Source organism: Phoca vitulina, unplaced genomic scaffold (genome assembly GCF_004348235.1).
Source record: "Phoca vitulina isolate PV1807 unplaced genomic scaffold, GSC_HSeal_1.0 scaffold11, whole genome shotgun sequence".
Lineage (NCBI taxonomy): Eukaryota > Metazoa > Chordata > Mammalia > Carnivora > Phocidae > Phoca > Phoca vitulina.
In genome coordinates this window covers 32,092,086-32,109,517 of record NW_022589714.1, presented here as the reverse complement: position 1 = coordinate 32,109,517, position 17,432 = coordinate 32,092,086, and the positions used below count along the sequence as shown (strand labels likewise).

General features: G+C 37.9%; 1 protein-coding gene across 1 annotated transcript in view; it reads right to left on the bottom strand.

The window, feature by feature from the left end:
• Positions 1–17,432, bottom strand: part of PKHD1 (PKHD1 ciliary IPT domain containing fibrocystin/polyductin) — a 440,651-nt gene that overhangs the window by 120,406 nt on the left and 302,813 nt on the right. The window contains exons 55-56 of the mRNA XM_032410150.1: positions 5,125–5,279; positions 3,585–3,737 (exon numbers count right to left, since the gene is read on the bottom strand). Of these exons, the coding sequence (XP_032266041.1) occupies positions 3,585–3,737; positions 5,125–5,279 (308 nt within the window). The remainder of the gene's footprint in view (positions 1–3,584; positions 3,738–5,124; positions 5,280–17,432) is intronic.

The following is a 17,432-nucleotide window of genomic DNA, read 5'->3' as shown; positions in this document are numbered from 1 at the left end:
AATGCTAGATTCCGCACATAAATAGCTTATTTTATAGAATAGAAAGTGGTTCTAGAATCTCAGGCAAGGCAATATATCAGTATTATTTTAATTTGTGGTTTTTTTATGTCTTATACTTACATGGTTATAATTCATAGTTTTAAATCATACAATATCTTTTTACTCGTGTGCATATTAACCAGTGGCTGAAAGCTAATGGATGAAAGACCTCAGTGTGAGACAGGAATCCATCAAAATCCTAGAGGAGAACATAGGCAGTAACCTCTTTGACATCAGCCACAGTAACTTCTTTCAAGATACATCTCCAAAAGCTAGTGAAACAAAAGCAAAAATGAATTTTTGGGACTTCATCAAGATAAAAAGCTTCTGCACAGCAAAGGAAACAGTCAATAAAACAAAGAGGCAACCCACAGAATGGGAGAAGATATTTGCAAATGACACTACAGATAAAGGTCTGGTATCCAAAATCTATAAAGAACTTCTCAAACTCAACACCCAAAAAACAAATAATCAAGTCAAAAAATGGGCAGAAGATAGGAAAAGACACTTCTCTGAAGAAGACATACAAATGGGTAACAGACACATGAAAAAATGTTCATCATCATTAGCCATCAGGGAAATTCAAATCAAAACCACATTGAGATACCACCTTACACCAGTTAGAATGGCAAAAATGGACAGGGAAAGAAACAACAAATGTTGGAGAGGTTGTGGAGAAAGGGGAACCCTCTTACACTGTTGGTGGGAATGCAAGTTGGTACAGCCACTTTGGAAAACAGTGTGGAGGTGCCTCAAAAAATTAAAAATAGAGCTACCCTATGACCCAGCAACTGCACTACTGGGTATTTACCCCAAAGACACAGATGTAGTGAAAAGAAGGGCCATATGCAACCCAATGTTCATAGCAGCAATGTCAGCAATAGCCAAACTGTGGAAAGACCCAAGATGCCCTTCAACAGATGAATGGATAAAGAAGATGTGGTCCATAAATACAATGGAATATTACTCAGCCATCAGAAAGGATGAATACCCAACTTTTACATCAACATGGATGGGATTGGAGGAGATTATGCTAAGTGAAATAAGTCAAGCAGAGAAAGTCAATTATCATACGGTTTCACTTATTTGTGGAACATAAGGAATAGCATGGAGGACATTAGGAGAAGGAAGGGAAAAATGAAGGGCAGGGGGGGATTGGAGGGAGAGATGAACCATGAGAGACTATGGACTCTAAGAAACAAACAGGGTTTTAGAGGGGAGGGGGGAGGGGGGATGGGTTAGCCCGGTGATGGGTATTAAGGAGGGCACGTACTGCATGGAGCACTGGGTGTTATACGAAAACAATGAATCGTGGATCACCACATCAAAAACTAATGAGTTTGATGAACTAATGAGTCACTTATGGTGACTAACATAACATAATAAAATTTTAAAAATTTAAAAAAAATAGTAAGTACTTAAAATGTCTTGAGCATTTAAGTGAAGAATTAAATAAAGATTATGTTCACAACTACTATCCTATTTTTCCTTTTGAAAATCACAATTCTAAGTATAAATGGCTGGATGTTATTGGTCAGAAAAAGAATGACAGGGGCCTCCAATTTAAAAGTAGGCATTGTAAGTCCTGGCCCGATTTTCTATCCTATAATTTTTCAACACCCATAGCTGGCATCCTTGACCTACACCTGCCGATTCCACTTCATCCAGGCTCTGGAGTATATTTACAGAAAAATGCAAGGCTTCTTAATTTAGTGTGGGAAACCAGATTAGATTCTAGAACAAAAAGGGACATTAGTGGAAAAACAGGTAGAATCTGAATAATAGCTTGAATTTAGTTAAGAGTAAGGCACCCATGTTAACTTTTTGGTTTTGACAAATGTAGCAGATATGGCAGATATTAACAATAGGGAAGACTGGGCAAAAGGTACACAGGAACTCTCCATACTATGTTTGCCACTCTTCTCGAAGTCTAAAATGATTACAAAATTAGAAATTTATTTAATAAGGGCTTCAGAATCAGACTTGAATTTGAATGTTACCTCTGCCACTTTCTAGCTGGATGACTTTTCTTACTCTTCACTTACTTTCTTTATTCCCACTTATGGAGCACTCAATACACAGCAGTTCCTTTACTAGAAAAATGGTGATGAAAGATGCAACCGTACCCTCAAGTTGTTCACAAGCTCTTAAGTGAGTTTCACACATAAGCAGGCAATTTTATTACAGTTTCCTCATCTATAAAAATGTCTCTCTCACAAAGATATTAGGATTGCATGAGATAAAATAGGCATGAAAATCGGCATTAATCCCAGTCTATAACATCCCCTCCCCCCCGGGATGATTTAAGAAACCCTAGATCAGCAATGCCGGAAATTCCAGACCATGTCAGTCTTGCTGCTCATTCAGTTCTGGCCTGGTGCTAACCTGTCAGAATTGGCCTTCTATTCTGTGATCATGTTCACATGGCCTGCAGTTTCAGTTAAAAGGGACCCTGTCTCGTTTCCAGAAGACCAGGACTCAGCCTGTGTCTCAGTCTTCTAAAGCATGGTTTCTCAATCTCAACACTATTGACATTTCAGACCAGAGAATCCTTTCCTGTGGGAGGCTGTCCTTGCTTTGTAGGATTGCAGGATACACTGTAGGCTCTTTAGCATCTACCTACTAGATGCCAAGAAGCTCCCCCAAGCTGTGACAAGCAAAATGTCTCCAGATACTGTCAAATGTCTTTTGGGGGGAGGGGAGGAGCAAAGTCACTTCTGTTGAGGACTCTTGGACACAGAGCCTATGGAAAGAGAGCTTGTTCCATGGGCCGGAAATCCTGAACTTTTGATTTAAGTTCGGTACGTATACTGCCGTTTACCATACTGGTAGAACAGACGTGCCAACAAAAAAGTGTTTCATGCTCAATATAATTGGGAAGTAGCTAGATCCTTTATTCCAGGCCTTCTCAGAGCTTTTATTATATTCAGGTACTCAGTGACCTTCTAAGAGGGAGCTACAGTGATATCCTCTCCCGAATTTATTTGACCAGGAAACAATTCTAGAATAATATTTAAGGGATACAAGTTTAAGAACAAGGTCCTAATCAAATAATGTTGCAGCATTCCAAAAGAGTTAAAGCTTGAAAGAAATGAGAAAGATTGAACTGATCCTTAAAGTAGTCTAGAATATGGAAATCATTTTTATTTAAATTTATGCTATTAATTTATAGCATGAGCTGAGGCCTGCCATCAGATATAGCATGCTACTGGGAAAGAGTAATAGAAATTCAGGAAAGAGATAAAACTCAAGTGGTCATTAAATCATCTATAATTTCAAAGCAGAGGAAATTTCACATCTGCTGAAGATGTTTTCTTTGAGGTAAAAATGTGCATATGTGCTGATCGCTAGTATATTATTTTAACATCACACTGATAATTAAGCACAGATTAGAACTGAAAATTCATAGCTTCTCAGAGCACAAAGGAGCCGTCTAATTTGAACGTTTTGTTTTATAAATGAAAATTCTCACAGTTGGAATTTCTGAATGTCCCAGATGAATAGGCTCCAATCGGTAATGCTTAGTAACTTAAAATTCAATTTACCTGAAAATTCCTCACTGCTGGATATTCTGAAGGACCCCACAAGTAGTCTCGCCCTGCATGATATATCAGGCTGGATTTGTATATTTCGGGTCAAAAGTCCAACCTCTGCAGCCAAACGAATGTATCGGCCATCCTCCATGACATGGACGCTTCCTGGGGCAATAGGAATTGGGCAAGAAAAAAAAAAAAAAACTTTAAAAACCTATTTCGGAAATTGCCAGCTGGGGACCCAGAGAACCTGACAAATGAAAACACTCCTTTCCCCTCGGAAGTCCTACCAACATTAAGGTTGCTTTTCCTCGGGCATTCTCCACAAATGTCAGCTGAGAAATGAAAAGCTCGTTCACATATCTCTCTTCGGGATCAGAGTGAGAGTGTTCGAGCAAGAATTCATTTCTCCTTAATAACTGTGGGTACTGGGACAATGAAGTCAGGGCACACCTGTCCAATTAGTGGGGTCCCCAACCTCCTTCCTTAAATTCATAGGTGTGAGACTTGAGTGTTTGGTTGTACATCGTCCGTGGACCTCCTCGAAGAGAGTGAAGAATCCCAGACTGACTGAGGCAGTAACAGAGCTAAAGCAGCAATGTATAGGAGTAAAGGGACAAAGAGCAGTGGCAGTGTCCTCTCATGATGGGTCTTAAGCTCAGAATTGCCTGAAGGAGCCCCCTCAGGGACAGGAACGGAGTGCCCTGCTCGTCTGTTCCACTGAGCTCCGTTTACACTGCACTTTGCATCCTACTAGCAAGGACTGCTGGAGATTTCTCCACTTTTTAAAAAAGAAATCATCCTTGGAACTATGATTTAGAAATAGCTTTGGACATAATCCTGCTGAATACATGTATGTTCCTCTCCCATATCAGAGACAAAAAGATATTCCCTAACCCCTCTATTTCCATGTTTTATTACTTATTAGAGTTCTTGGATTAAACATATTACTTGGACTGAACCTGGAACCTCATGGCTATTTATAATTTATGTGCAAAGTATTTGAACTGTGCATAATGTATAAAAATATTTACACTTTTTTTGTGAAAAAGGTATTTGGCTTTTTATCTTTTTTTCTTTTTAATAGTAGTAGTAGTCAGTACATAAAGTGTCAGGAAGGACACATTCCTGCGTATGGAGAAAGAAAACATTATTTACAATAACTGTCGAATTCTAAGTGATTGTATGATTCAGTGTGTCAAGAAATGAACTGGAAATTCAGCTCCCCTGAGGTTTATTCTGGCTTAGCCATGGAAATGCCCAGTGACCTTGAACAACATGCTTAACCTTTCTGCTTGCTTCTAGACTTGCCATTATATGTAAAAAGTAAAAGAACAAAACAAAAAATTCCTTCACATCTAAGTATTCTTTAAAAGTTAAGCAATACAATTAATGAGGGAATAGAGGTAAAGCCTTCTAGGATGAGTCTAGGGAGCAGCAAAGTATTATCCATCCCCTCTGAATGGCCACTGGACACAAGATCCCTAGGCAGGTTGCCAAACACATTCTTCCTGGCTCATCCTTTTCCCTTCTCCAACAAACCAAGCCTTACCAACATGCCGGTGTTTGAGCCGTTCATGGATCTTAACATGGTGAGCCTGGACTTCTTTCACAGTGAGGACCTCTGCTTCATGAGGCTCATAAGAAGAGGAGCTAAGGACGATTTTGTCATGGGGCCGCCAATCTACTGTGTCCTCTACTATAATTCTGTAACAGCATAAAAATAGTATCAAGTCTACTGGCCATGCAATACAGATAACCTACTAACTCCAAAGAGGAAAGGAAATCCACTGCAACCACCAGTTCCCACCAGGGAGACTGACTTAGAAATAACAAATCAAGACAGAGAAAAAAGGCTTCTGTGAAATGTTTAATGTTCATGGAGTCAATGGTGTGGCTTACGTGTATACATCACAAGGATTGCAAAGAGATTCTGTAGCCATAAGTCCAAGGTAAACGAACAAGAAAGAGTAAAAGTTCCAGAGTTTACTATATGCCAACTACCCATGGTTTCTTAGAACAGGCATCTTCCTCCCTGATTGGGAAACAGCTTGTATAATAAATGTGTTTCAGAAGAAATCTTTTCTCACATTTTCTAAAGAAGTGTTATGTCATTTTTGGACAATTTATCATCATGTATTAAGGCTCCTACCTTCATGGTCAGACAGATATAATGTGGATCCTAGAGATGCCACTTACCAGCTACGTGACCTCAAGAAGTTACTTTTCTGAGTTTCTCATCTTCCTCTTAAAAGTGCCAATATTGAAAGCTTCCTTCTGACATTCCCATGTTACTGTGGGGACTAATGGGATGCATTTCTTGAGTGTTGTGCTTCCACCACAATATGAAACAACGATGGTTTTGTTCATTTTCATTTTTTTAACTCACATTTAATAAAACTTCTGTTCAGTCTTTCACTGCCGCCTAGCTTTTCCTAGTGAATATGTCTGCTTTATTCTTCATTCACAGTCATTACCAACCTCAATGGCATAAGTTTATTTTAATAACCTGCCTCTTTTGCTAATGTCCACATTTTAGGAAGCTTTGACAAGAGAGTCTCCTCTACCCATAAATATTCACCCAGGCAACAAGTCCATGTGAAGGCTATTCCATCATGAAACATTTATTGATTGAACACTGGTAGGCACCAGACACTGTAATAGGTGCTAGAGGCGTAATGGTAAATAAAACATATGTCATTTGCATTTTTAAAAATGACAACTAAGATTTTGACTAGTAGACAGCCTTAAAGAGTTTACTGCAAGGGAGGGGAAATACACACGTGTTTCTATATAATATTAACACCAAAAAAAAAAAACCCCAAATAAATTACAGGGGATCGTTTGTGGGTCAATGGTACAACTCTGCTATGAACCAAAGACTGTAACTAATTCAAGTCTGTACACCTGAGCTTAGACAGAGAGAGAGAGAGTCACAGAAAAAAGGACTACTGTCAACTGCTATAATTTTAATGAAAGAATTTAGTCTTACCTTTGTTCCTGATTTGTAGTGACTTCCTAGTTACAGAATATTGAAGCAACTGCTAGTTTTTAAAAGCAAAGTAACTAAACTCCAAGAAAGGAAACGACAAAGCTCAAGACTAGATCATTGAATGGAGCCAGAGGTTGGATCAGGACAAAGGAAGACTCCTGATTAAGTCCAGGTTCTTTCCACTAAATAACATTGCCTCACCTGTCTGACTCATAGTCCTTCCCCAGCTGAATGGTAATAAAAAGCAATACCGGGGTGCCTGGGTGGCTCAGTCAGTTAGGCGTCTGACTTTGGCTCAGGTCGTGATCTCCGGGTCCTGGGATCCAGCCCCGCATTGGGCTCTGCTCTTAGCAGGGAGTCTGCTTCTCCCTCTCCCTCTGCCCCTCCCCTCTGCTTATGCTCTCTCTCTCTCTCAAATAAATAAATAAAATCTTAAAAAAAACAATACGCCCACATCTCAGAATGATATCAAGATAATCCACAAAATTATGAAGAGTCTGTGAACCATACAATGGAATACTATGCAGTCATTTAAAAAGTGTTTTGTAGCAGAGCATGAATTATAAGACATTTTGTTCATGATGTTTGGATTGAAAAAATCAGGATATAAAACAATATGCCCAATTTGTTTTTTAAATAAAAACAATGCATGCAGAGAAAACAGAAGACAGGAAAGATGCACAGTAAAATGTTAGTCCACCTATGGATGGTTTATTAGTGATTTTCCCTTAAACCTAAATTTTCTAACTTAACAGAAAAAAAAATACTTTTTTTAAAAAGAAAATAAGGCTATGGATAAAAAGTCACACCAAAGTCAATTAGCAGCACAAATGAAACTGATCCTTTCCTTCATAGTCAGTATTATCTAGATAATCTTTTATTATTACCCATACTGCTGAATAAAGTTCTTCAGACGATAGGCACTATAATGTTCTGAAAAGTTTCTTATGAAATGAGTTGAAACTCATTTCTTGTGGACACGGGGGATTTTTACGGCAGTGACTTTGAGATCGACGCTGACCTCTGGACCATTGGCCACAGGGTAGTCTCCCCACAGGAAACAGTACAGCGCTGCCATGAGCTGTTTCTCCCAGAGACAGCCTGTGAGGCATGACGAGGGCCCACACCTGCTCCTAGGGACTTCCAGAGAGCTCCGCCCAGGCCTAAAAAGAGCCCCTGACCCTGTGTTGGGTGGGGCACTAGGGCCCCTCCGTCTCTGTCTTAGGAGGCCTGCCCTATATTCCCTCCTGCAAGGCCCACCTTGATGGGGCCAGAGTCTGCGTAGACAACCATCCCCAGCTGGTCAGCTTCTGCTGGGACCGGCTCCATCCTCCACCCCAATGGCCCCGACTACAGCTGCAGCTTGTACTTGTGAACACTGGGAGTAGGCATGTGCAATGTTGGTAGAAGATAGAGCCCGCGCTGCCTGCTTGCCTGTCCCAGACTTTTTTTTTTAGAAAGAAGTCCATGTTCTTCAATGTTGTACAAAAAAGAATGGGTAGACCCAAAAGTAAATTAAACATTATCACATTTATTTATACCACTATCTAGTTCTTCATATTAACTTTACTATTCAAACAAAAGAAAATAGGTAGCAATTTAGGGATAAGAAAAAGAGATAAAAACCAAAAGATTCTTTTCGACCATGTTTATCCTACATTGTGTCTACACCAAGTGCTCACAGAGATGGCTTCTTTTTACTTCGCTGTACAGGGATTCTGTTGTATATAAAACTGAACCTGCTCAGAAGCTGAGGGACACTAGAAATGATGGGTCCATCTCCTGGTGCACTGTCATACAATTCAAACAACAGTGCAGCTACCAGCTTGTAATTTTTAGGGACTGCAAACAAGGCAGTGTATGGTATGATAAGGATGGATGCATGTCATCATACATTTGTCAAAACCCACAGAATGTACAACTCAAAGAGTGAACCCTAATGTAAACTGAAATGAATGAAACTTCATTCCCTAACTTCCTTAAATAAGGGTTCTGCTCCAGCCAGATGAATCTGCTCACTCTCCCAAGAAATAGCTATGTGCTTCTCACCCATCACTTAAAATATCATTGTCCTTACTCTGCCCTTCAGTCCACTCATTCTTAAAAACTGAATGAAGTTCCTTTGCCTTCAAGAAATCTTCCCATGGGAGTCTCTTCCCCACTGAACACCCAACCCCCACCTCTGTTCCACCCAATTTTGACCTCATAGATACCACTGCCTTGCAATTGATTTTGTATTCTTGCTTTCTGTGGCTATTCAACTTTGATACTGTTAGATAATATTCAATAAAAATATGGCTACCTAGCTATATAAACACTGCAGCACATAGCAATGTTCTTGACAAAAAGAAAAAAGAACTTTGAAATCATTAGCCCGAGTTTATATGAAAAATATAAATGAACTTAAGCTGACCTTTTCCATTGAGTCTTCTGAAACTTTGCAGGTTCATGAAAATTAATCTCTCTCCTATACTCCTGAAGCCTTGGGAATCCCTATGTCACAAGGACAGTATACATATGGCAAAGGAGTATGGCCCCTTCCACTTCTGTGTCCAAAGAGCAATAGTGGTAACTTCTAAGAAAGTCATGGTCCCCGTTATCAAGAACTTAGATGGTTCTGTAGGTCAAGTATCAGTTTTCCTTCAATTCCAACATCCACTCTTTCCACTCACAGTCTTCTATTATTTGGTTACCCTTCAACCATTTCAAGAAATCCTATCTTCAGGACTGCTTGAAGCCCAGCTGTCCGCTTAGTACTAATAAGAGTCCTATAGCTACAGGGGAGAGGATAGACCTTTTTGTTCTGAGCAAAACACACCTAAAACAATAAATCAACAAAAAAATTAAAAGAGTTGTTTGCAACATAACTGGACCTAAATGAAAACCATATGAAAAGAGAGAGGAAACTATGAATAATCGCTGCAGAAGTCTCCTGAAAGAAAACCTTTAAAAATATATAAACAAGATGTCAGCACAGTTTTCTTTATTTTGGCACTAACATTTTATCTAGTTTGGAGAAAATATAATACCTTTGGTCAAAAGAACATAATTACGAAAAAGGAAAAAAATGTATGCTTCCTGACTTGATTTAAAAAGTTTTTACAACCATGCATAAGGCATCCATATATAAACACCTACCACTTAAATGGATTTGTTAACTAAACGCTGGGGGGTCTTAATGATGATGGCTGCATTTGACCACAGGCTCAGAGTGTCTAGAGTCCAAGATGTTTTCTTCCCAGCAATAGCGATAGCCATAGATTTCTGAATTCTACTAACACTGAAGGTTTGTTTTTAAATTTCAGTTTAATTTTTTTTTTTTCATTTTTTTCAGTGCCATTGAAAGGTACTGCAGATCCTCAGCCTGCATTGGATTATGCGAGGTACTGAAGAAAGGGAATGGCTTTGGCACGATACCAATGTTGATGATGGTAATAAGAAGAGTTATCATAAATGTCAGCTATTTGTCTACCTGGCCTCCTTTCTCCTTTTTTCCCAAGAAATCCACCATATCGTTTCTTTTTTTCTTTTTTTTTAAGATTTTATTTTTATTTATTTGAGAGAGAGAGCAAGAGTAGGGGGAGGGAGAGCGGCAGGCAGAGGGAGAAGCAGACTCCCCGCTAAGCAAGGAGCCCAAAGCAGGGCTCCAACCCGGGACGCTGGGATCATGACCTGAGCTGAAGGCAGATGCTTAACCTACTGAGCCCCCCAGGCACCCCTCACCACACCTTTTCTGAGAACTGCTCTGCTTAACCACCATCCTAATTCTGTGTCCTAGTGAACACTGCTGATATTATAGTCCCACAAACCCTTCGCGAAAGGGTAGGCGAGGGATCCAACCGGCCTTTGTCTGTGAAAATCCTTCCCTTGGACTTCATTGTATCAGCTTTATTGAGATGTAATTGACAAATAAATTTAAGATTTTTAAAGCGCACAATGTGCCGATGTGATCTACGTAGACGCTATGAAAAGATTGCCCTCATCGAGTTAACTGACACATCCAACACCTCACACATTGACTTTTTGGGCGTGGGAACATTTAAGTTCTACTGTCAGCAAATTCCAGTGATCCAATACATTGCTATCAACGACAGCCGCCTGGACTTTTGAACTGAAACTAAGGATAGAGAAAAATTTACTCTCTGGTGGTAAAGCTAGGAAAAGCCTGACAGGTCTGGGTACACTTGTACCCTACAGCACGTAGAAAATTTTTCTTCCATAGATGCTAATGAGGTCGAAATAGAGAAATAAGAGAGGTTGGGGGAGGGCCTGCCACAATTTCCCAAATGGATTGAGAAAGGCTACTTTTCCTTATTTTTACTATAACCACAATAACTAGCACGTCTTGAGGCTCACTTTGTGTTAGAAACTGGGCTAAGCACTTTATATACATTAATTCACTTAATCCCTCTAACTACTCTATTAGCCAGCCATTTTATTCTTGTATCACAGAATAAGAACGTGAGGGTCAGAAAGAGTAGTTTGCTCAAAATTACACATTTAGCTAATTGCACATTTAGAATTATTACAGTTCTGCCTTCCCTCAAAGTTTAAGCTTGTTTTCATTGTAGCATACTATTTCCATCCTATGTTCCTACCACATGTGCCTTTTCCCAGCATAGAGACAATAGCCAATCTGAGATTAGAACCCACTCGTTCATGGGACCAAACAGAATCATCTTCTTTTGGGGGCTACTTACATGATCCTGAACTCCTGCCAATAAATGAATAAGGCTGCCAACTCTACTATAAACAAAATTGTTATAGTAGAATAATGAAGTCTGAGTAATAAGCAAAATATAGTGGTTTTTAAAAATAAATGTAAGATTCTCATTTATTAGATGATATACCACTGAATCAAGAGGCTTGATAAGTTCTGATTTCCAGAAAAGACACATCCATTCAAGGTAGCAGGCATTTATTAGAAGTCTTCTTTGTGTTCTGCTGTGTACTAGGTGCTAAGTAATAGACACAATCAATAAAAAACAATATTTTCCTGCCCCTGTAGAAGCCACTTGGAGGAACAGGACATAGACACCTTAAGTAGCTTAGGATCCATCACCAGGCAGCATATGTTTATTAACATCATAAATCAGAAAACCACATTCTATAATTCAGATGGTGAGAAAATCAGTGTGTGCTGGAGGGGAGATTAAACGTCTTGTGGAAGATGTGGTAGATTCTCAGGATAAGCAGGGAGTGTCAAGGCAAGAGGAGACTGAAGAGCACTGTGCACCTCCTTATTTTACTTATCAAGTATTTAGGGAGACTCGTAAAAATAATTGTTCTGGACACTCATGTCTGAAGTGGGAATGTATCGGAAAGGAGAACAAGAGGTATCCAAACAAAGTACAGCCAAAGAACACGAGATGGCAGAATAGATGACATCAGCAATGATGTCAGCGCAGAAGGCCAGGGTCCTGGGGCAAGGTTGAGGTGAAAAATGATTTGTTGTTTAGTTCAGTTATTTCCATATAAATACCAGAGTAAGTTAGTATATCACAGAAGAAACATAGACAACAACAGGACAAAGGGACTGGATAAGGCTCTCTACACTTTCTTTCTTTAAAAAGTAAATGAGAAAAGGAATAAGAAAAAATGTGAGACCTTTTGAGGAAGGTTCCCTGTAAACCTACTCTTCGGTCTCCTCTTGCCCTGACACAGGAACTGACTTTTAACATAAAGAAGACCATAGATCAATGTTTAAAGAAATGGTTTGAATGAGGTCTGTACTTCAGTTAATACTAGACTAATATCGATTTGCTAGATTTTATCATGTTTAGGTTATGAAATATATCATCAGAGAATGCTGAGTGAAGGGTACATAAGAACTCTACTATTTTTGCAACTTCTTGTGAGGTTTCAATTATTTCACATTTTTTAAAAGGTTAAAAAAAGGAAGGCTCTCCATAAAATGGATTCACTATGGTAATTACTTATCAATCATATAAACTCATTAAAAACTCCTCATCAGGACTCATACTAAGAAATTTTGTTCTTAATATTTTTATTATATAGAACACTAGAACATAAGCAATGGAATCAGACAAACCATGATTAAAAAAAAAAAAAAAGTCAGCCCTAGAAATTCCTAGCTTTATAAACTTGGAAATTTTACTCAACTTTTCTATCCTCAGTTTTTGTATACCTAACATAGCACTGAGAGATTTAAATGAGATAATGTATGTAAAATGCCTGGTAGATGCTTGACATAGAGTAAACCCACATGATAAGAGCTCAATAAATAATAGCTAGTTACTCTAGATAGTTTTCATTCATAAAATTGAATTTCTTTTGAAAGAGCCAATTGCCCTAACTCTGAGTGAGGTTTTTAACACATTCTTTAAAGAAAAATCCATTCATATGGCTCTTGCCAAATTCCATCTTGCTAGCCTTAAAATTAAAGTTCCGTATTTATCCCTGTTTGAACTGCCTACTTCACAAATCCATATGGGTATCAGGCACTTCAAAGTCAACATGACCAAATCTGAACTCATAATCTTTTTCCCCAAAATTCAGTCCTCTTTTAGTGAATGGCACCACCGTCTGTCTCTGCAATCCAGAAACTAAGAGTGCCTCACATCCAATACATCTTATAGACTTGTATCTCCCGTCTCTACATCTGCCCACTTCTCTCCATCGGCACTTCAGCTCCTGATTACAAGTTATGCTATCTCTTGCTTGGACTTCCTAAGCGGTGTCCCTAGATCCATTTTTGACTCCTCTGTTGTCTGCATTGTACCTAGAATGATTTTTTTTTTTTTTTTACATACAGGAATGTGATCACAAGCTCTACCTCCCATCTATATTATCCTCTTAAAAACTAAAAATAGTTACACAGTGCTCCTGGAGGGTAAAAACTAAACTTGTTATATTGCCAGTGAATATACCCTGACCACTAACTACTCCTGGGAACCCTATTGTGTTGGGTCCCTGTTCACCAGGTCAGCCAACCTGGCCTTCCTCCAAGTCCCTCATGTTGCCCATTCTTCCTCCTACCACAGAATCACCTCTTGGGCCTCTGCCTCTCCATCATCTGTGCTGACTCTATCAACTTGGAAAGAATTAGACTGGCCCCAGTCTCATTTCCAGGCTCCAGTTTCGTCCTCTTCCTGTTTTCTTGATCAGTGAAATTATCTACTTCCTGGATGACCACCTATCATGTTCTACCTGAGTCCTAAACTACATTTCTAATTGTCTTCTTGACATCTCCCCTTGGTGTCTCCAACTTAGCATGTCCCATCTGCCACCCTGACAAATCTGTTCCTTTTCCAGTCTTCCCATCTCAGTGCATGCTTCCACCATCCATCAGGTTGCTCAGTCAAAAAATCTGAAGCACGTCCCTCATCTCAACATTCAGTCCATTGGCATGTCCAGACAGAGCCACCTCCTCTCTCCATTCCCATTGCCTCCTCTATAGTCCTAGCCACCATGATATTTGGCTTCAACTGGCCTCCTAACTCATAGCCCAGCTTCCGCTTTTTTCTCCACCACTCATCATCTATATAGCAGCCAGAGTTGTTTTCAAAACATAAGTCAGAGTCTATCAACTGACCTCCGTAAACCCCTCAGTGATTTTCCCTCTGACCTCTCACACCTAAACAAGGTACCATGTGACCTGGCATCTACCATATCATACCACTCTCCCCTTTGCTCACTCTGGTCCAGCTATAGTGACCTTCTCTCTGTCTCCCACTCCCCAAAGGCCACCTGAGAGACAATGCTGGACCAGATGTCCCTCCTTCATTGAGCACACTAGCGCATCTACATCAAATAGTGGGATGCCTCCTACCATTCAGATCTCAGCTCAAATTTTTCTTCCCCAGAGAGGTCTCCCCTGTCCCTTCAATCTAAAAGGGTACCCTGTACACTCCCCAACTATTTTCGATTGTACCACACTGTTTATTTCCTTACTAGTACATTTTATAATGTGCAACTATGTTGTTTATATTTCTGTATTAGCTTCTTTATTGTCTCTCTCTCCATGAAGATATAAACTCCCAGAGGACAGTGATCTCTTCAAATTTGCCTCTACATCTCCAGGGCTTACAGCCACACCTGGTACATAGTAAGTACCCACCAGATATTTGTTGAATGATTGAATGCTGTTTGCTCTTGCTGGAGTGCTCTTCCCCCCCAACACACTCCACTTTGCTTAATTAAGGCCCACTCATTGTTTAGTTCTCACCTCTGAAATCACTCTCCAGGGAAGCCTTCTCTAACCTCCATTACTGCCTCAAGATCCCGCATATTCATGTTTTCAGAATCCTATAAAGCCCTCCTTCATAGCATTTATCCCATATGTAATTTTACATTTACTTTATATTTATTTCATTAATGTCTGGATACAGAGACAATGTCGATTTTTACTTGTTACTGTATTCCCAGACCATAACTCAATGTTTGACATAGGGTAAGAATTCACAAAAATTGTGTTGAATAAAACAATAACAATGTTCAAAGGTAATAACTACTCTATGAAGAAATTCTGTACATAGAGAAAAGCACACCAAAGCAGTAGCCAGCTATCATCTCTCCCACAGGGATCCTTGCTGTGCTGTATGTCCTTCCAGACATTTCTCTATCCACATATATGCATACATAAATGTTATTTTAGTTTATTTACAAAACTAGGCTAATATATAATATTAGCCTGAATGCCCACTTCTCCTCCCCTTTGTCAACATGGAATTCAATCATCATCCCCTTTGGTAATTAAATATTTTAAAATAGTGCTTAATTTTGTTTTAATTAACATTTATTTCAACTCTAGTAGGGAAGAACATTTTTCCATATGTTTATTAGTCAGATGTGTGTCTTCTCTTGTGGCTCATGTATTCAAACTCTTTAATGTTTATTCTTCTAGTATGTTCATCTTGTTTCCTTTTTATTCCTAAGTATTCTTTACATATAAAAAATATTAGCCCTCCATCTGTACTATCAAAAATTGCAAATATTTTCCATTTTATCATCTGCCTTTGCATTTTGTAATTGGTATGCAAAAATATTAATTTTCTTAAATATTGATTTTTTTATGTTGTCAAATCTATGACTTCTTGCTGTTATAGTTGTTGCATTTCTTATGATAAGAGAGGTCTTCCCTAATTTAATATTGCATAATATTTACTTAAATGTTCTTCACATAATTTTATAGTTTTATTTTTTTAATTTACCTATAATTTTTTCAGAGTGAAGCATAATTTGAGAATCTAATTTTATAGTTTTCCAAAGTGTTTACCAATTACTCCAGCACAAGTCTGCAACTAATTTGAAATGCTAATTTATTTAAATTCTAAGTAATAATACATACCTGAGTCTATTGCTAGGCATTCTCTTCTGTTTTGGTGCCAACAGCAATAGGAAATTATTCACATTGAAGGTGTATATATATATATATATATATATATATATATATACACACACATATATAATTTTTTTTTAAGCTTTATTTATTTATTTGAGAGAGAGAGAAAGAGAAAGTGAGCGCATGAGCGGGAGGGACAGAGGAAGAGGAAGAGAGACTCTCAAGCAGACTCTGCACTGAGCTCCAAGCCAACATGGGACTTGATCCCAGGACTCTGGGACCATGACCTGAGCCGAAACCAAGAGTCAGACACTCAACTGACTGCACCACCCAGGTGCCCCAAGGTATATATTTTTCAAAAAGTAAGTGGTAATGTTGGCTATTTTCAAGTGTTTATTGTTCCAAAAGACTTAGAATTAGTGAATCAGATTTCAAATGCATATATTTGACTTGTTATTAAAGTTGCATTAGATTTGACATCTTTAAAATATTGAGCCTTTCTGTTGATGTTATGCATCACCATTTATTCTAATATCCTTTTATGCCTCTTACTAGTGTTTTATAGTTTTGTTTCCATTCCTCCTGTAATTTTTCTTAAGTTTATTTCTAAATATTCTAAATTAAAATTTAAATAGGATTTTACATTAAAATATTCAAAAGCTATTAATCTGTGCATTTACTGAATGAATGCAATGATAGTTCTTCAGATGATTCTCTAGTTTCTAAGACAAAATATATATAATCTACAAAAAACTGACAATTTGGATTCCTTTTAATAGTAACAACTAATGTATTTCTTGACTCAATACATTGGCTAAAACTTTAATAATAATATTTAATGATTATTGTAATACACAGTAATTTTTAATGTCAGTTTTTCCATAAAATAGAAAGTTGTTTGTTTGAGAGGAATTTTTAATGATTTAATTTGTGTTATTATTTAAAGCAGTGATTCTCAACTAATGGCTAAACCGCTCTATTAAGAAACATTGATTTAAAGGAATATCCTTAAAAAAATAAAATAAAGGAATATTTTTGTAGTCTTAATTTACTGTTTATTCCAAGAATGCAAGCTGAATTTTATTAAATGTGTTTCTGTTTTGTATCAAATTGATCAAGTTCTTAGTCTTTATATATATTGCTTCAATAAATTATATTAAGGAATTATTTTAAACCATCCTTCTTTACTTGAATAAATCACATTCAACCATGATTTTTTTTCCTAACAAATAACTGGATTTCATATGTTGCTGTTTTACTTAGGATTTTTTTTTTTTTTGCATTTTATTTACATTTAGGTGTTGCCCCAGTTTTCTTTTTTTGAATTACCTTTAGCAGCTGTTTTAAAAATTATTTTATGAAAATAAATAAAAATAATAAATAAATAAAAAGTATTTTATGCTTGCTTCCTAAAATTAATTGAAAAGGTTCACATATTTTCTTATGCTATGGAACAGATTACACAACATAAAAAGTGTCTGATATTTGAAAGAATATGCCATCAATTTATTTGAGCCAAATTTATTCTCGGGAACAAATCTCTGATAACTGCATGTCTTTTGCT